At 47.4% G+C, this 20,445-nt stretch overlaps 1 protein-coding gene and 1 long non-coding RNA gene across 4 annotated transcripts in view; one reads left to right on the top strand and one right to left on the bottom strand.

The window, feature by feature from the left end:
- Positions 1-7,600, bottom strand: part of LOC112837286 (uncharacterized) — a 30,328-nt gene extending 22,728 nt beyond the window's left edge. For all 3 annotated transcript variants that reach the window (XR_012374817.1, XR_012374819.1, XR_003211685.2), the window contains exon 1: positions 7,484-7,600. This is a non-coding gene — a long non-coding RNA (uncharacterized lncRNA). The remainder of the gene's footprint in view (positions 1-7,483) is intronic.
- A 1,579-nt stretch (positions 7,601-9,179) lies between these two features.
- RFC5 (replication factor C subunit 5) lies at positions 9,180-19,993 on the top strand. Its single transcript, XM_025889433.2, has 11 exons — positions 9,180-9,357; positions 11,053-11,117; positions 11,386-11,522; positions 12,680-12,759; positions 13,441-13,514; positions 14,934-15,093; positions 15,810-15,891; positions 16,204-16,333; positions 16,945-17,022; positions 18,053-18,107; positions 19,092-19,993. Exons 1-11 carry the CDS (start codon positions 9,293-9,295, stop codon positions 19,186-19,188), a joined length of 1,023 nt encoding a protein of 340 aa, XP_025745218.1. The 5' UTR covers positions 9,180-9,292; the 3' UTR covers positions 19,189-19,993.
- Positions 19,994-20,445: the final 452 nt, after the last annotated feature.

Here is a 20,445-nt window from a genome sequence, read left to right as displayed (position 1 = left end):
AAAGCGCGCATGAGAGGGGGGAGGGTCAGAGGGAGAAGCAGACTCCCCGCCGAGCAGGGAGCCCGATGCGGGACTCGATCCCGGGACTCCAGGATCATGACCTGAGCCAAAGGCAGTCGCTTAACCATCAGTTGCTAATATTTCTGTCACGGAGAGTGATTTATTTATAAGTTAGCTAATGTGTAACCTTGACTATAACAATGACAAAAGTAGTGGGCGCCTGGGTGGCTCAGTCGGTTAAGCGACTGCCTTTGGCTCAGGTCATGATCCTGGAGTCCCGGGATCGAGTCCCGCATCGGGCTCCCTGCTCAGCAGGGAGTCTGCTTCTCCCTCTGACCCTCTTCCCTCTCGTGCTCTCTCTCATTCTCTTTCTCAAATAAATAAATAAAATCTTTAAAAAAAAGGAAATATTAGCAACTGAGATAGTCTATAAGCGCAGCCACAAAACTTTTTCAAAAGGACTTCTAAAAAATTCCCTTAGTTATGACAGCTTTGGTTAATGAATATTCTACTTGTCTTTTCCTTTCAGCCTCCAAAATGTTTTAAGAGTTGGTAAATCCCAATTTTGAGGATTTAGAAATTGTCACTCTGATGTTATCTATTGCTGCTACATAACAGACCACACCTAAATGTAATGGCTTAAAGTAACAATCATTTTATTTGTTTGTGCATCTGTGGGCCAGGAACTAGTACAGGGCTCAAAGGGACAGTTCCTCTGTGTTTCACATGGTGTTAGCTGGGGTGGCTTTGTCTGGGGCTGGAGGACCCAAGATGGACTCACTCATAAGGCTTCCACTGGAATGGCTTGAACAACTGGGGACTGCATAGGACAGCTGAGCCTCTATCCTTGTGGTGTCGGCCGGACTCCCTCATGTCTCTGGGGCCTTCTGGCTGTCACCTGAGTTCCTGGAGTCCCCTTCCCTTGGCCCCTTTCTCCAGCAGAAAAACCCGGACTTGACACGGCAGATGGTATTCCCTCTAGCCAAAGTGTAAACTTCCAGGCCTCAGCTTGGAAGTTCTGGAATAGCATTGCCGCCATATTCTCTTGGTCAAAGCAAGTCAAAGACCAGCCTCCAAGGAGTGAGGAAATAGACTCCCGTTCTTTTTTTTTTTTTTTTTAAAGATTTTATTTATTTATTTGACAGAGACAACGAGAGCAGGAACACAAGCAGGGGGAGTGGGAGAGGGAGAAGCAGGCTCCCTGCAGAGCAGGGAGTCCGAAGCGGGACTCGATCCCAGGACCCTGGGATCATGACCTGAGCTGAAGGCAGACGCTTAACGACTGAGCCACCCAGGCGCCCTAGACTCCCGTTCTTGAGAGGAGAAGCTGCATGCACCCCGGAAGGCTGGGAGAAATGGGCAGCAGTCATCTTTGCAGACAATCTACCATGGTCACTTTATTTATGTAATTATAAATAACTGGCACCCAATCTGTTTAGGAAGTTACTGCAAGTCAAAGGAGAAGTTTATCAATTATAGCTTAGTGCCAGTATTGAGACAGTTTATAGTAGTTGGGACTAAAGATGTCAAGGTATTTTCCCAATATAAATAAACTTAGGGCAGGGTCTGAATGTCACTGTTCTTTTTCAGCACTTAAAATTTCACATGAGAAGGACCCGCTTGGTTAAAAACCGTAAAGCTTAAGCTAAAGTCACCCAGTCCTTAAGATCTGGGGGGATCTTTAGTTCATTACCTCTGTGTGTGTGTTCTCCCTGGTGGTCACATTGGAGGAGTACAAGGAGACATGAATAAATGATCTTATTTTCTTGTTCTCATAACACCATATTGCAGGCTTGGACCAACTTTCTAATCCCACTAATTGTTTTTTAAAGAAATGACACGATTTTGATTTTGCAAATTTTATCACACCAAGTTCTCCACAATCGGGTACACCAAGATCTTACCATTGAAACCCTTCCTGGTGTTAAGCAGATGGATAATTTTGAAATATGTACGTATGGAATTAAGTTCCATGACTATCCAAAATACGCCAACCATTTCCATGGCATTTGGAATTATGCAATGGAAAAACGTTTCCAGTGATGCCTTTTTATGTGTTAATTTTGCAAAATTTATTCTCAATTATAATTTCAAATCACCTGAACAACAGAAGAAAATTAGAAGCTGTATCAAAACCAAGAACTTACTTGAATTTAGCATTAAGAAAACATTCTAAATTAATAGATTGGCACAAACTGAAGATAACCCATATTTAACAAGCCAGTTCTGGTTGATATTTGCCAAAATATGACATACTGAATATGTTGTTTTTGTCCAATATCCCTTAAAAATTTAAGAAAAAAATTAAAGCAGAGGGTACAAAATAATTTACTCCCATGAGATTCAGGAAACTTTAATTAATACCCCTTTAAAAAGGAAATTTGCTTTCATTAATTTTTTTTAAATCTGTTCTTTGAATGACCTTTAAATTTTAAGACTTTTTCAAGACACAATTGTCCAATCTTCGTATTAATGAACGCGCCAGATACTTTAATTTACTGCACATCTGCCAAGTACCTTCAGTTTGGAATAAGACTTTAAAAAAACATACACTTTCTCCTAAGTTGAAAGAATTTTTAAAAGTATGTTTTGAACATCTATATCTTTGAAACACTTAAAATATCTTCGAGTTTAAAAATTCTCCACGTTGACCTGGGGCAGCCTTGGCTCTTCAACTTTCAGTTCTACTCTCTTGTTTTATTTTTCAGTATTGCATATATTTAAAATAAATGTATTTTTTTAAGTCACATTGCCATTGAACTTGAGCCAGATACTTTGAAAGAGTGAGTTTAGGGGGATTGGAGAAACAGGACAAAATGTCTATAAATAGCAGTTCTTTGTGTAGCATCTACTGTATAATAGTGTTGTGTAACTCTGCCGTGCAACGTAAATAATGATAGTAATTTGCATTTTCCTATTACTATTCATCCTTGAATTGAATCTGCAGTCTTTTGCCAATATTAAGGTCTATCTCTCACTTTGCTACATCCCCCGGGGTCCCTGCTATGATGAGAGAAGGGAGAGAAACGGTCCCCTTGTTTTGCACAAAGATTGTACAGCAGGTACACACCAACTGCTTTTTGCCTTGCAATTCTGTTCCATAGACCCAAAGGCAGTGTGGTCCATGGCTGGACCAGCACCGAACAGAGCCAGGATAATGGAACTAAACTTCCATCCCCTCCTTATTAACACCTTTTCCTCTTTTTCAATCAAGATGGCCCCAGAGATTCTAGCCCAGGGCAATTATGCTGGGCTCAAACTAGAGGGAATCAGGGAAGACTCCAGAAGAAATATTTTTAAAATTTCACAGCCCAGAGGGCCTATTATTAGGTATAATGTGGTGGAGAAATTGACTGGTCTTACTTTCTACTGTAGACTCATCACCAAAAACTAAGGGTTTGGGGTTTTTTTTTCTTTTCCCCAAGCAATTAAGCCTCAGAGTCCTAGAGCATTGGGTTTGCCTGGCTCAGGGGAGCTTAGATGCCTAGGAACTTTGGGACTTGGAGTTGAATTACCAAAATGCTAGGCGCTTAGCAGGGAGGAGGTGGGAGTGTTACGTGAGAGGCCAGTGGCCCTACTCCCTGAAGAATTCCACACTAGAGATGCAGAACAGCGGTGAGAGCAAGATGGTGGGAGAGAGATACATTATGTGGTATCTGGGGCTTCTCAGTTGAAATCTGCACACCAGCTGCTTGGAGACCTTGTTAAAATGCAATTCTGATTCAGGAGTCCTGGAGTGGGTCCAGAGATTCTGCATTTCTAACAAGCTCCCAAGGAGTGTTGATACTATTGGTTCTGGAAACTCACTTTGAGTTAGTAAGTGGGTGAGGAGGAGAAGGTGGCAGAATTTCAAAGGAGGGGCACAGGGAAGTCTAAACCTCAAACCTGATGACAAAGAGCATCTATTCCAACAGACTATAGGAACAACTGAAGACTAAAAGCCCTTCCTCAAATGTTCTGGCCTATTTCCCCACAACCTCTTAGCCTTCTTAAATGACCCCAAGGAAGGGAAGGAACCCAACTCCCACAGAATGAATTTCCAAACTCCCTTGGCTTGAGGAAGAGACAGTGGAGGACCTTGAGCCACATTATATGTAATTTAGAAAAATTAAGAAATGTGAAATTTTTTGAGCCCATGGAGCAAATTCATATGAATCACCCTTTCAATCTCAAACTTAAAGAGCATCAGATTCAGGAATCGAAAAATAGCCATTCCTTAGTTATTCAATTAACACACACTAGGGGATGATGAATGGATTTCCCTAAACCCTAATGTGGGGCATTCTGGGGTTTCCGACAAGAGAAAGTCATTGAAGGGGGCAAGGGCCCCAAAAGATCTGAGGATTTACATTTCTTATCAATGATTTTGCTGTGGTCACCAAAGAAGATGGCCCTTCCTCTACACAAACTCTTCAAATTGCCCTTTGAGATTTTTTCCTCCTTCAAGTCCTTGCTCTTCATTTAAACATGATTTCACCAGTATAAACATGCTCAGGAGAAAGACCCAGTTTGATTTTCTTCTGCCAGCATCTTCCAAAGATAGCCTCGCATCCCATTCTCTCATAAGAACAAATCTTAAAAATAAACTAAGGCAGTAAGTGCTGTGTCCAAAGCCAAGTTTGTTCCAAAGCTAACAGTAATAAAATCCAGGGCTTCCTTTCCCTATTCAATTTTGAGAGCAAATGCCTTTCCTTGGTAATTTTGTTTGTAACTTCTGATCCTGCCATCTCTAGGACCTACTGTTTTATTAAAGCATTTCCAAATCTGGTTCTGATTACATAAGAGAAGTTTGTGCCTATGCTCATCAATGTCACAATTCACATGGAGATACCAGCTTGATTTACCCTTATTCCTCCAGAATGTCTACAATCTAGGCAGAGGGTAAGAAGAAATGACTGTATCTTTTGCCTGATCATTTGTACTTGAGAGAGAAAAAGTCACAAAATGACCCATTTGTGCTTGACGAGCAAGTTTTTTTTTTTAATTAGTTGCCAATGTTTAACGTACCGTAATTTCACATAAAAATCTAAATTTCTGATTTCCCTTAAAAAAATCATACGTTCTGGCAACTTTTGGCTGCTGTCCGTCATGGCTGAATACTGGCAAGTGAACATTTGTGATCCTTTGGTGGCCAGCATCTGAACCCCTCTCCTATCTATATTCAAGGATGTCCTCAGTTCACAAGTGGTGGGAGGCAGAAGTCATTTCCCGCCATTCAAACTATATACCAGGGACTGGCCAACATGCAACCCCCGCCTGGACAATTAGGCATGTCTCCCCAGACTTTTAATGGGGCGCTAGTTTCAGTTAGCATCCACTGCAGGACAGAAGTGGTGAAATCTTTCTGACGGTGGAAATGTTTGGGAAAGTGACATCCATTGCCCAGGGGGGCAGCTGGGGCAGTGGCCCCTGAAGGTCGGAGGCAGCTGCACTTTCCTTACTGGTTTCCTTCCGTGGCGTAATTTTGACCATGGTTTCAGTTCCTTGGCCTGTCTTTGTTCCATTTTCCAAGCCGGGGTCTCCAGCCTTCCTACTGATGCCGGGCCAGCCAATATTTCGCTACTGCATTCCTTCTCTGCTTAAATCTTCCACCTGCAAACTCCGCCCCCTAGCGGCAGGGCATAGTTTCCACCCAGCCCTCTCGTTTATGTACTAACTCCCAAGCTGCCTAGAGACGTGTGGGCTTGTAATTTGGGTCTTTATCTCTTTCTCTTCAAGGTGACAGAATTTTTCCTCTGGGAGAGAGGCTAAAGATCACCCGTGCAAGGATCCACGATGTTCAAAAGGAGAAAACTTTCCCAGAGGCGCCTCTTCCCTTTTCCCCTTACATCTCATTGGGCAGAACTGGATCACATGCTCACCTTTAAGCCGATCAGGGGGCTAGGATTGCTGTGATTGGCTCACAATAGGCCCTAGTACGATTCTCGCTGACTATTATCACCTGGGAAGCTTTTTAAAAACTGCTAGTGCTTCGTCCCACTCCCAGAGGCCAAATTTAATTGGTCTGGCTGGGCTTCACGTGTTGGAATTCTGTAAAATCCTCAGGTGCTCTTAATGTCATCCCTCTCTCTAGTCCAGCCCCCTACCCCTGCCCATTTCACAAATGCCAATACTGAGGTCCAAAGACACCGTAAGTAACTTGCCCAAAGGACTGTACCTTCAATTAATTCAATTAATAACAAAAACAAACACACAAAACCACACATGCACACACACACACACATATTATAGGGACACCTCTGTTTTTCCAGAGTATGCAAGTGAGTACCCATTCTCTTTCTTAGAAAGTGCAGTCATGGCGAGCTCAAGGACTGAGGAGCAGGAGGGGTGTAGGGCAGTGGTTCTCAAACTTGAGTGCATCAGAATCCCCTGGAGGGCCTCTTACAGCACAGATGGCTGCGCCCACCCGCAGAGTTTCAGGTTCAGTGGTTTTGGGGTGGGGAGAAGAATAATTAACATTTCTAACAAGTTCCCAAGGGATGCTCCTGCTGCTAGTCCAGGGACCACACTAGCTGAGCAGCTAAGAGTTTGGGCTATAGAATCACATTGTCCCGGTTAGATCCAGTTGTGCCCCTTACACCAAGTCACAAAACCTACTAAACTTTTGGGCAGTTACTTAACAAGTCTATGAAATGGGGCTAATGATAGTGGCTCAGACTTATCGCAACAAATTATACAGTGAGTATAATAAATGTAAAGCAAAGCACTTAGGACAGTTTCTGACCCATAGTAACTGCCTAAAGGGTATTAACTATTGTCATTCATTCATTCATTCATTCATGGAACAATTATTAATTGAGTGCTTCCTTTGAGCCATGCACTGTTCCAGGCACCAGGAATCTATTGGTGAATAAATCAAAGCCTTGCCTCCCAATGAGCTTACAATCCCCTGGGGAGGCACACAACACATGACCTTGTAAATATATAATATAATGTCACACAGAAGAATTCTGCATTCCAAGCAAACTGAACAGCAGGTGCACACAGAGTTTTATGAGAACTTGGTCCAGTCTCGTTCACATCTTCCAGCTCAAGGAGGTGGTGGCATCATGTTTCTAGTGCAAAGGCCCCTTAGCAAAATGGCTATATATATGTCATTTATATTTTTATTATGTAGACCTAAAATACATTTTACAGGGGCGCCTGGGTGGCTCAGTCATTAAGCATCTGCCTTTGGCTCAGGTCAGGATCCCGGGATCCTGGGATCAAGCCCCGCATCGGGCTCCCTGCTCCGTGGGAAGCCTGCTTCTCCCTCCCCCACTTCTCCTGCTTGTGTTCCCTCTCTCGCTGTGTCTCTCTCTGTCAAATAAATAAATAAAAAATCTTTAAAAAAAATTTTACATTGTATATGTATATTGATATATATTATTTATGTTTTATATATCAATAACATTTATGTATAATTAATATATTTTGTATTTTAAATATGTTTTATATTTTTATATTCATATTTATACTTTATATATCCTAGGAATTGGCTCACATGATGATAGAGGCCAAGGAGTCCCACGATGTACTGTCTGCAAGCTGGAGACCCAGGAGAGCCAGTGGTGTAATTCAGTGTGAATCCAAAGGCCCGAGAATCAAGAGCGCTGGTATCCGAGGGCAAGAGGAGTTGTATATCCCAGTTCAAAAAGAGAGCAAATTCACCCTTCCTCTGCCTTTCCATTCTATTCAGGCCCTCGGTGATGAGGGATGAGGGATGATGCCCACCCGCACTGGTGAGGCGATCTTTACTCAGTCCAATCTGAGTAAACGCCAGTCTCTTTCAGAAACACCCTCAGAGACACAGCCCCAAAATAATATGTTACCAGCTCTCTGGGCGTCCAGAGTCCAGTTACGATGACACATGAAATCAACCCTCGCGGGCATAGTCACACCAGCCAATTCTTGAGTAGGTCTTGCTTGAGAGGAAACATTTGAAACAAGAACAGGGTGGGTGGAGAGTGTCCTAGAAGGGAAGGAGAGAGTAAGGCGGCAATGTGCCTGCTGCTTTACATGTGTGATTTGATCCTGGCAGGCACCTTTGGAGTAGAGATTATTGGACAAGGAGAGAAGCCAGATGCCCAAAGCTAAGTGGCAAAGTGGCAGACTAAGGATCTGCACAAGCAGAGTTAAGAGTTGGCCACTGTCATACCACAAGCCACATCTGACCCTCCCCCCTTCTTCTGACTCTCCAGGCAGGGGCTAGCGTGAGGCATAACCGCCATCATGTATTTGCCCCACTGTCCCTCTACTCTGTTCCTAGAGCAGGTGCCGGTGCTGTAATAAGGTGCAAGGAGCAGGTGTTTCTGAATCAGAACACTTCTGACCCCAGCCCAGCCTCCTCTCTTCTCCCTATTGTCTTTCTCAACACGTTAAAAAATAAAAATAAAAAAAGCTTTATTATGGATAAAGTATGTAATCTGTAATATGTAATATACATACTCATTGCTGGGAAATACAGACCAGCGAAATAGGAGAAAATAAAAGTGGTCCATAATCACCTCATCGCAGAAAAAAGCACTAAAATTTCCATACTGGTTCTCCTGCCTTCAGGTCATAGGGACCCTGTCCTCTGTGCTTAGGGACCAGCTCTTTCCAGTTACACATATTAACCTTAACTGGGAGTTTATTTTTTGTTTTCACTCTGGGGTTGTTTCTGGAGCGTGGTTCTTTAGATTTTGTTGGGTGAGGGGCATGGCTTGGGAGGTAGATTGGAGTTGTGTGTGTTTGGAGTTGTTTATCAATTCGAAGTACTCACCTCCCAGCTTATTTCGAGGCTTTTTTCCTAGGGCATCTATATTCAAGAACTGGCCCTGTCATTTGGGGCTGTTTTTTCCTCGGGGGGTTTTCAGCGCTGGAGGCTCTCTGTTCCTTTGAACGGTAAGTGTTTGAACTTTGGTGGTAGCTGAAAGTGGCTTTGGCCGCGACACTTTAGTTTGTAATGATGACTGGCGGTTGCAGGGAGTGACCTGGCCTCTCTTGCTCCCCCCCCCCACCCCCCGCCCCGTCCCCGGGCTTAGGAAGCCCCGCCGCCCCGGCGGAAGGGCCGCGCGGGGCTGGAAGGGCGGACCGGGAGGGTGGTGGGCGGCCGGCTGCTCCCGGTAACCTGGTAACCGGCGCCTTGGCAACGGAGAGGGGGCGGGACCTAGGGAGGAAGTCGGAAGCAGGAGGTTACATCTCGCGAGAGTTGCTTTTGCGCGCGAACTCTAAGTGCCAGGGTCCCGGGGTCGGCGCGCGGCTAGTGGCTGTGCAGGTGCCCGGGGGCCGCGACGACCCCAGCGGACCCGCACACCTTTATCACCCCGCCATGGAGACCTCAGCGCAGCAGGAGCAGCAGCAGCCCGCGGCGGCCAAGATCAGAAACCTGCCCTGGTAGGAGGAGGCCCGGCTGCCGCAGGAAAGGGGATTGGTGGCCGGGGTGGGCCAGCGGCCCGGGCCGCAGCCCGCCGCACCTCGCCCCACCGCCCCCGACCTGCGGCCCGGACCGAGCCCCAGAATTTCGCCTTGACATCCCCAGCTCCCCAGTCCCCTCCGTTCTTCTAGGACTTTTGCCAGGCCTTCCCGCTGCCCTCCTCCCACCGCCGCCATTCGTTTTACGCACCGGGTGACAGCCCAGGGGTTAGATCCCGCGTCTTCTGACTTCGCATCGGCTTTCGTGCCAAAATGCTCTCTACTCTTGCCGGAATCTTCAGTGCAATTATGGCTCAAATTCTAAACTGAAATAATAATGATGATAATAACGCTCCCCAGTTAAGTTGTATTTAAGTGGCTTCCTACTAGATTAGCAAGGACCCTGCTAGATGTTTCATCTTTACAAAGAGCCTGGGTAGTTATTATTCCAGTTGTAAAACCAGAGAGTTAAAGGACTTGCCTAAGGTCCGGAGCTAGGAAATAGGTTGGGATTTGAACCCAGGTGAATTCAGAGCTTGCACTCATAACCACCCTACTTCCACGGCTGCATCTGAATGATGTTTTAGGAACTGAAGGGATTCGGCTTGATTTCTTCAGAAAGGTCCAAGTTGGTCTTGGCTAATAAGGAGTTCAGTTTGTTTTTATCGTGGAAAAAACACATAACATGCAGTTTACAATTGTAAACACTGTAAAGTGTGTAATTCCGTGACTTTAAGTACATTGAGAGTGTTGTGCTACCACGTCACTGTCTAGTTCACATTTTTTTCTTTTTACCCCAAATGGAAACTCCATACCCATTGGCAATTACTCCTCATCCCCACCTCCCCTTCCTCTGAATTTGCCTATTGTGGATATTCATATAAATAGAATCAGTATGTGGCCTTTTGTGACTGGGGGCTTTCATAGGATCATGTTTTCAGGGTTCATCCATGTTGTAGCAGGTGTGGGTGCTTCATTCCTTTTTATGGGTGAATAATATCCCATTATATGGATAGACCACCATTTATTTATCCATTCATCTTCTGATGTATATTTGGGTACAAGTTCAATTTTTTTTTAAAGATTTTTTATTTGAGAAAGAGCAAGCATGAGGGGGGCGGTGTGCAGAGGGAGAGAAGCAGACTCCCCGCTGAGCAGGGAGCCCAACGCAGGGCGAAATCCCAGTACCCTGAGATCAGGAACTGAGCCAAAGGCAGGTGTTTAACCGACTGAGCCACCCAGGTGCCCCAAAGAGTTCAGTTTTTAATTTACTTTCAAATAGTAGGTGCCCATCCAGGTTGAGATTATTTATAGGCAGACAGCTGGAAAGGTGAAATTAGAGCAGTGCTATTGGCATTTTGGCCTAGATACTTGGTGGGGGCGGGCATGGTGGCTGTCCTGCGCATCGTAGGATGTTTAGTGACGGCCCTGGTTCCTATCCACTGGAGGCCTGTAGTACCCTCCACCCAATTGTGACAACTGAAAATGTCTCCAGGTATCACTGAGTGTTTCCTGAAGGACAAAATTGCCCCTGGTTGAGAACCAGTGGTCTGTATTAAAAGTTAAAGGATTTTATTTCTCTTCCTCTTTTCATTAGGATATGAAAGGATTCTTTTGCACATGACAGCATGTTCTTGCATTTGTATATATTGTAATCCGTGCTAAATTGTATTTCAGGGTTGAAAAATACCGGCCACAGACACTGAATGATCTGATTTCTCATCAGGACATTTTGAGTACCAGTAAGCATCCATGTGTCAGTTGCTGTCATTCTAGTTGGAGGACCTGTATAATTTCTTGGTGATGTTTCTGCCGAGTAATAACCTTGAAGTATCTGACTGAGCTTTATGGAATGTTGCCGTAAGAGCTGAGTCCTTCAGATTTTTCATTCCTGCATCTACCTCTGATTTGAACGTAGTGTTGAAGTGCATTCAAGCCAACTCAAGGGCCCACGGTGAATGAGGCAACCCTCGGAAACTGATGGGGTCTCTCTTTCTTCCCAACCCTCAGTTCAGAAATTTATTAGTGAAGACCGCCTGCCCCACCTGCTTCTCTATGGTCCCCCGGGGACGGGAAAGACCTCCACCATCCTAGCCTGTGCGAAACAGCTATACAAAGATAAGGAATTTGGCTCCATGGTCTTGGAGGTAAATAAGAGGATTCTTCTTACTCTGCAAAGAACTCGAGTCTCTTAGTTCTCTTAGATTTGTCTTACTTTACAAGTAAGTTGCTGTGCTAGAGGTGGGGAAAGGAACAGACATAAAATATTTCAAGTGGCTTTTATCTAGAATTGACATTTGGGTCTGGATTGGCATTAGCTAGAGGGCAGTGGTCGGGCTAGATATTTTTCTTTGCCTTTGCCAACTTACACGCCAACATTCACGGGTCACTCAGTGAGTGGTCACTCGGTGGCTTGCTGTCTCCCGTGTGCCTCTCCAGATTTCTTCTCCATGTGGCTCCCCCCGTTCTTGCCCTGGAAGGCTGAGCTGGATTGACTACAGACTGCCTTGTGCTTTGGCTCCCCCTGGTTAGGTTTGGCCAGTAGGGGCCCTGGCAGGAGTCGGGGGAAGGAGAATGATGCCTGGTTCTGTCTTGGGGGTCACCACAGGCTGACAGCATCCCCACCTGCAGGGCAAACCCCACAGCCTTCTCCAGGTGCCAACACCACCCCCCCTAAGTCACCTCTTAAGACTTGGGGTTGGTAATGGGCCCCAGCAGTTGCAGAGGTATTGCATAGCTCTTGTGGTTTCCCCACACCCCACCGTTTAAGATGTCTCTTCATGTAATTCTCTTCAAATCACTGAATTTGAGTGTGCCATCTGTTTGCTCTGAGATTTGACTGATACCCTTAGATTACAAAATTTTAAATATTGTCTACTGCAAGAAAAAAAATGTAGCTTCTTTTTTTGTTATAGATCTTAGAACCTTGCTGCCACCAATGTTCTTACTTCAGTGTATTAAAGACTGTGTAACTTCTCGGTTGCTCTGGGTTGCAGTAGCTAAAATTAGCATGATTCTGTTCATGCCAGAGGTGCTGTTCACTGTGGCCAGGCCAATTAACTATTCTGCCAGAGTATGTAAGCAGTTGTCCTCGAAAGGGGGAGGAAACACAGTCATTTGCCTTTCAGAATGGAATGGAATGGTGTAGCGAGTTGTGGGTTTTAAATACAGTTGTGATCTTGGCTTTTTAATAGTGTTTATCTCTTAGGTGTCATTAGACCTAGAGACCTAGCTTGCCAAGCTGGATTGATGGAAATCACCAACATATTTCTAATTTACTCTGGCTTCTCTCTTCCACACTTAGCTGAATGCTTCAGACGACCGAGGAATAGATATCGTTCGGGGACCAATCCTGAGCTTTGCTAGCACAAGGACAATATTTAAGTAAGAATTATTGGCATGATTTCTCTCCCTAGAGATTCTGATCGGTGAAATGACAGAGCTTAATTTTCTTAATCCTCCCCTTTGCTAGTCTTTAAAGGTAAAAAATGACGTTGTCAAAAGTAGCCACCAAAAAGAGGTAAAGTCCAAGGACGCTAGTACGAGATAATGTAAATATCAAAATAAAACACTAAGTCTATATATTAGCAAGTTCTTTGGGAAGCATTAACTTCATTTCATTAGTTACCCGAAGACCGAGGACATCCTAAGACCTGATGAGCTAGTTTGAATTTAAACAAAAAGGAATTGAGATCGGGGCGGACAAGGGGGATGGTGGTAGACAGAGGAGAGGACGTTAAGACAGGCATGAGTGGAGGGCGAAGGTGGCGGAAGAAAGCAACGCCACGCCCCGAGTAACATGACACCGAGTGTGCGCCGAAGAAAGGCAGACGTGCCAGAGGAAACAGTGCAACAAAAATACCCAAGTCAGACCTCAGTTCCTTTCAGAGTGGAGAGTGACGGGCATGTCCTCTGTGTGACCACAGATGTCTGCTTCGCACAGAGGTCAAGGAGGAATGGACTCTCTGAGGCAGGGCCTGGTGGCACAATTGTACGTGTAGGTTTGGGCCTGGAAGTGGGGGCGAGATTGAAGAAATCTTCAGATGGTACCATTTGTTTTCCTAGGAAAGGCTTCAAGCTGGTGATCCTGGATGAAGCTGACGCCATGACCCAAGACGCCCAGAACGCTTTGCGGAGAGGTAAGAAGAGCCCCCAGGGATAATGTGTTGGCTCAGGAGTGCCTTCGAAAGGGAAGTAGGAGCTTTGGACATGAGACACATCTTGGCTTGTTGACCATTTTCATCTTCCGGCCCAGAGAAACGTGCTGACCTTTCTCTGTGTGTAGCCAACCTGACGATCTAGACCGAAGTTGTCTGTACTGGGGGTCTCCCCTTTCAGCAGCTTAAAGATAGAGCCCTGGTGGGACTTTTAATTCTGACCAGACCCTGGTGTCCCATCCTCCTCTCCCACGGGGTTCGATTTGGGCTTGGGAATTTGGATTCTTAGAAAGGCGGGGAAGGGGCGCCTGGGTGGCTCAGTCGGTTAAGCGACTGCCTTCGGCTCAGGTCATGATCCTGGAGTCCCGGGATCGAGTCCCACATCAGGCTCCCTGCTCGGCAGGGAGTCTGCTTCTCCCTCTGACCCCTCTTCCCTCTCGTGCTATCTCTCATTCTCTCTCTCTTTCAAATAAATAAATAAAATCTTTAAAAAAAAAAAAAGAAAAAAAGAAAGGCGGGGAGGTATGGAAAGTCTGTCTTCCCTAAACTGCTGGGTAGACTTTTCTGCTCTCGGTACCTGAGATAGACAGTACCCGGGAAAATAATACTGGAAACGTAGTCGCACTCAGAAAGCTGACATGACTCCTCTATTTGCCAAGGGGCTGACCTGGCAGGGAAGGAGAGCATCGTGTGAGTTGTCTATCTTAAGGGCCCTGGTGCAGTGGATTTCCCTGAAGGGACACTGGTAATCTCTCGCGTTAAGATCCTGCAGTAATCAGCTAGGAGAGAGGAGCGGCCTTGTAGAGTCTGGGGAGAAGCAGTGGGTTTAAGAGGAGGAGGAGGGCAGTTAAGGGTGTCTTCTGATCTTAAAAGCTTTGGCAGCCTTTCTTCAGCATTTGCTCTGCACAGTGACTGTCAGTGTGGGCAGGTCCCCCCTGCCAGAACATTGGGTAACTACAGAATGCACCTGGTGTTTCCTAAGCTTTCTGAATTCGAGTTAGCACTCTGTGGAATGCTCTAAGGCCTCGAGACAGAGTCCACTGGGAAGTCCGCAACAAGCCGTCCCCCTCCCCCGCCATTAGAAGGTGGGGCATCATCAACCTGCCAAGTGGGAGTTTTATGCAGAAGGACAGGAATGTGGCAAGAACGCCAGAATCATGGCACATCAGAAGGAAGGGAAGCATTTTATAAAATCCCCTCGAGGTGGCGTGTCCATCAGCTTTGGGGAGGAGCGCGGCTGGCTTCCGGTCCCGGCCACCCCGGCCGCAGCCCCTCGCTCCCGGAGCGCTCCAACCTGTGGATGGCTTCGGCTCGTGCACGAGAGCTCGGAAGAGTGTGGGGCCTCCAGGGCTCTGGAAGGCTCAGAACGGACGGGAGCTGGTTTTCTTTTCCCCTTGCCAGTGATTGAGAAATTCACTGAAAATACCAGATTCTGCCTCATCTGTAACTACCTGTCAAAGATCATTCCTGCCCTGCAGTCCCGGTGTACAAGGTTCCGATTCGGCCCCCTGACTCCCGAACTCATGGTCCCCCGCCTGGAACGCGTCACAGAAGAAGAGAAGTAAGTACAAGGGAAAGCAGGAAAGCCCAGGGCCCTGGGGGCCGGGGGGTGTGGGCAGGGCCCGGGGCCGGCTGGCGGGTCTGCAGTCGAAGGTGATAAGGCGTGTAAAGAGCTCAGGCGGGTGCCTGGCCAAGTCAGCGTCGGGGTCTGCGAGCTGCTGTCCTCCCTGGCGTCTCATGGACAGCCTTCGTAAAAGGCACTTGGTTCCTCTCTCGATTCCACCCTCCTCCCCCGGAAGCCGTCCTGACTTCCTCCTCCTCTTCTTTGGTCATTGGCAATGGCGTGCTGCCAGAGTCTCTTCTGCCAAGATGCCTCCAGCCTTTCAGGACTAGAAGGGAAGGTACTGAGGCATTACCTTCTGTACCGTCAGTTGCCAGGCCCGTAGCCAGCCCAAGTCGCTGCTTTGTGAAAGGGGCTGGTCTGCCTCCGTGACCTCAGGTCTCGCCACGCACTTGCCTCTTGGAGAACAGAATCCAAAGCCCGCTGCTCAACACAGCGATGCGTGGGCCTCTTTCCCGACTTGGGAGTGAGCGGTGACTGCTAACGTGAAGCCCACGGCCCCAGAGACCAGAGGGAATTCGAGAGCCCACCACAGATCGGGAGAGTACTGTTAACTCCGTCCTTCCCTTTCGTTATTTCAAAGCCTTAGTCGTCCCCGGGGTGAACACTCGTGCCCTCTCGGGGCCTCTGACCTCCTTCTGTCTCTTTCCTTTCAGAGTGGACCTAAGTGAGGACGGGATGAAAGCCCTCGTGACCCTTTCCAGCGGAGACATGCGAAGGGCTCTGAACATTCTGCAGGTACGGTGCCACTGCAGCAGGTCTTGAGCCGCTGCTTCGGAAGAGGTTTTCAGGAAAGACAGAAGCAGCGCACAGCCAACCTATTAAGTTCAGAAATTGAGAAACTGGTAAGATCTCGATCTCCCCGTGTACCGACGACTTCCCCCCCACCTCGGGGTTTTGAGGAACTGGGAGAGTAACGTGCTGCAGACCAGGGAAAGCTAGGGAAGGGTTCTGGAGCCGGAACAGCCGCAGAGCTGCCTCCGCTTCCTCCTCACCCGCCTGCAGCGTGGTGGCCGCTGTGACAGCCACCACTCTCCCCCTCCTGCGCAGAGCACCAATATGGCCTTCGGGAAGGTGACGGAGGAGACGGTCTACACCTGCACCGGGCACCCCCTCAAGTCCGACATTGCCAACATTCTGGACTGGATGTTGAATCAAGACTTCACCACAGCCTACAGAAGTATCCTTCTTCGGGGGCTGCTGACAGTGCGGGACGTACGTGAGGCCCGAGCTTGTCCCAGCAGTCCAGGCTGCCGCCGGCGTCTACACCCTGCTGGCCAAAGACGGTTGGCTGCTCGTGGGTCTGGGCCGCTTGCTGTGGAAACACGGGGTCTCTGGGTGGAGCGGGTCCTCGTCTTTAATGCCCTAAAGTTCTTCCTGAAGGACTCTGACGTGGGTACAGCTTGAGGCCGCCTTGCTCGCGGATGAGAGCAGCAGTTAGACCTTGGGGTTGGGGGCGGCCGCTGTGATCATTCTCGAGTGGCCAACGTTACTCGTGTTTTGCTGTGAAGTTCAAAGCCAGGGGCGGTGACAGGAGGCCTTCTGGGGGACGCCTTCAGCTCTGCCCTCTACTAGGCAGAGACAGTTCTATCGGAAAGCCCTTGTGGAAGATGCAAACCTAGGAAAGGCAAGAATCGGGGCCCACGTGGCGCAGCTGGATTGAGAGCAACTGCCACAGTGGGGTTAGAAGCCCTCCTTCCAGAAGTCACCCCCACTGGAGTTGGGATTCAAAATTCTGTGCAGCGCGTTTGTCCGAGAAGCTGGCCCTTTGCCTTAACTGTTCCTCTCTAGATATTATGGAGTTGAAAACCCTGAAGGGGTTGGCGCTACAGGACATGCTGACAGAGATACACTTGTTCGTGCACAGGGGTAACTCACGGTCCTCCCTAGACGAGAAGCTGCGGGAGGAGGGGAGCGGGGCGCTTAAGGGCGGGAGCGAGGGAACGTGAGGCTTCGCTTTCGAAGCAGAGAGACGCGAGCGAAGTATAAACCGGGCCCGCAGTTTTAGTTTTCTCTTGTTGCTATTTACAGCTTTGTTCCAAAATGACCCTTGACCTCTGAACCTCCTGGGGAAGCAGCTCCGGAGGGCTAACTGCATCTCCTCCGAGGGTTTTTATTTTACAGGAGTAAATAGTATGTTTTAATCCACGTTTCTAAGGGTATTTTCCCCCAAAAGGAGAGAAAGAGGAGGAACGTCTATCCACGGGGTAAAGCAGAGCAGTCTTAACTAAACCATCTGAAGTGCCACACTTGGCCGTATCTTCTGTACAGAGACCTGGTTCTCAACCTTGGCAGCACGTAGGCGTCACCCCAAACCCATTCACTTGGCCTCTGGGGGGACCTGGGCATCAGGATTTTCTCAGGCTCTTCGGGTGACCTGCTGCTCAGCCTCCTCGGAGCAGCTGTCCCCCTACAATAGCCGACTGCAGACAGTCGGGTCCGGGAATGTTCTGCCTGTGCCTTGCGGGCCCTCCCCTGGGCCAACTGGCGTTAACTGCGGCCCACAAGCGTGGTCGGCTTGAGCCCAGCTCTGCCCTTTGTGGAAAATGAACATGAATAGAGATTTAAAGATCAGTAGATTTGTTTTTAAAAATCGGGACAGCTTGTGGGAACTTGGCTTTCTAGTTCACTCCTAGAGCTGCCCCGTTGCTAAAGCGATGTTGGTGCCTCTTCCGGGGTCTTGTGATCGCTTTGGAATCTGCTCACAAGATGGATAAAAAAAACTGAACTCATCCAGTGTTCACTTCCTTAGAGGTGTGGCAGCCAGTGACCTGAGGCCTCCAGACAAGTATAGTGTCCTCTGACGTTTAAGCTCATAATTGTCGTGGGATTTTTTTTTTTTTTTTTAGTAGTAGGGAGGGGCAGACCCTCATTCATTTGATTTTGTTTCTCCCCACAGTTGACTTTCCATCTTCAGTTCGAGTGCATTTATTGACCAAAATGGCAGACATAGAGTGAGTACTTCCCAATTTTGATTCCTTTCTTTTACCCTGTTGTGCATTTTTTCTTTCTACCTGCTTGGTTCCAACTTTCTTGTCTACCTCATTCCTACATGGCACAGTTTGATTTTTGGTGGGATCACTGATTTGCTTGTTTAAAGAACCGGCTCAGTAACAGACTGGGAGATAAAGCCCTCTCCTTAGACCTCAAAGGCATGGTCCACATTGGTTCTAGAAGTGCCATTATCTGGAAGGCCTGCTTCAGTTCCGACATCTAGGTCATTTGGGGACAACCAGCTATCCAGCTGTTGTTAAAGCATTTTGGCGTAGCAAAGCATATTGGGGGGCAAAGTAAACAGAAACTCAATTTTCCACTTTGCCTGGTTCCATAAACAGTTATTAGCCCCCATTGAAGCTGGCAGCTATCATTTAGGTGGACGGAAGCATTGGGTTCTAAACAGACGCCAACACGGGACCAACTCTGATTTGCTCTCACTGGCTTTCACACTCACACACGAGGTCACTTCTCCCTACGTGATGCATGTCATGATTTTGCTTTCACTGGCTGGGCACTGGGAAGGTGGCAAGATGAACCACCAGTGTCCTGCTTTACTAACTGGACCACAGAACCACAGTCCACCATTCTCAGGTGAATTAAGAGGAAGGAAATCCTCTCTCAGTACCTTTTGTGAGTGAAGAAATAAATCCTTATCACTTAAATTCTGCATACGTCTAGACAGCACGAACTTCAGAACACTGCCATTGATAATTTTTTTAATTTAGTTTTTCCTTACCAGCTTGAGTGGAATTTATAAGTGAGTGTTTAGGGCAGAGAGGAGGACGTCAGGGGACACACTGAAGATTACCGTCCGGGGTCGAGTTTGATTACCTGCTTCCCTCCTTCGGCACACTGTCCCTGCCTTTGCTCTCTCTCGTCCCGTCAAAAGGCAGCTGTCCCATGATACTCTCTATTCTTACCTTTTGTTTGACTTCTTTTAGGTACAGACTCTCTGTTGGCACCAACGAGAAGATTCAGCTGAGTTCCCTCATTGCCGCTTTCCAGGTCACCAGGGACCTGATTGTCACAGAGGCCTAAATGCTGAGCCTGTTTGCTGCGATTCGCAGGCCCCACGGTGACTGGACAACAGGGGACTGAGTTACAGCTGGGGACTGAAGCCCTGATCACCCCAGGCTTTGGAAAACCCTGTTCCAGGCCTGGGTGGGCAAACGCTTAAAAAGTACCGTGTTTGTGGCTGTTTGGAGCAGGTACAAAACAGTTTTAATGCCCAGCTCTCTTTCTGCTGCCCACTTGTGTCTCAGGGCGGAAAAGAAAGCGCAAGAAGATTTTTCTTTTAGCCTTAAGGCTTTTATCGTTCAGTTGCTTGGATGGCAGGAAATTGGCCTGCCCCACTTTGGTCTAGAACCAAATCTTCCCCATCTCCCATGGTGCCAGTATTTTCTAACTCAAGGTAACAGAACAGCTCCACAACTAAGTGCATAAACCTAATTTGCGGCATGGTCTCTGGATCTGCTTTAAATAGGTGTCCATGAAAAAAAAATAGGTGTGCGTCGACTTCTGGCCCAAACTACTGTACTCCTATAAATGGGCTCAGTTAATTGTCTTACTTTAAAAACATCTTTTTATTTCTCCCCTACTAGCAGGTTCCTAATTGTGGTGAGACAGCGAAGCGTCATTTTACGCCCGCGGCGGGGGCAAGGCCGCGTAGTACTCCCTTGTTAACGCAGGCAGGGCAGACGAGCACAGGCCGGGCTCGGCACCGGCACATGCGGGAAAGACAGGGCCCTGTAGACAGAGTAGCGTTTCTTTCACAGCGAACAGGCTGCCTTTATGAGTGTTCTTCTCCGTAAAAATAAAGCAGCTTGCACGTTGGCTGTTATGAGCTACTCTTTCCTTCACCTGTTAGAAAGATGCTGACTTACCTTGCATTTACATGAAAAAGCCTTCCCCCTCTCTGATTATCGCAGAACAAGCTTGCTTCGGAGGCTGCTCTATAAAGTTGTCAGCTTCTCAGACTATCAAAAGGGAGAGGTTGGTTATCTGCCTCATCCCCGTACACCTCGCTCCCCGAGAACCCCGAGCAAAGTTTGAAGCTAATGGCCAGGCGGGGCCTTGGGGAAGCCACCCAGAACCCCTCAGGCTGGGCTGGGATGCCTCAAGACGACCACAAAGTATAAAGTTGGCCCAAGCCGTTCCCCGCTGTCCTGCTCTACTCACTTGTTTTAAAAGGTGGTATTTTTTTTTTCTTAGTGGAAAAAAATGAAACTGAGCCGAAAGCTTTTTAACTTTTCCTTCAATGAAAGCCTCTCATCTTGAAAAGAAATGTTTTTCTTC

Source organism: Callorhinus ursinus, unplaced genomic scaffold, assembly GCF_003265705.2.
Source record: "Callorhinus ursinus isolate GAN/ISIS: 27379988/994484 unplaced genomic scaffold, GSC_fseal_2.0 scaffold41, whole genome shotgun sequence".
NCBI lineage: Eukaryota > Metazoa > Chordata > Mammalia > Carnivora > Otariidae > Callorhinus > Callorhinus ursinus.
The sequence above is the reverse complement of the archived record's forward strand: the minus strand, read 5'-3'. Positions and strand labels throughout refer to the sequence as shown.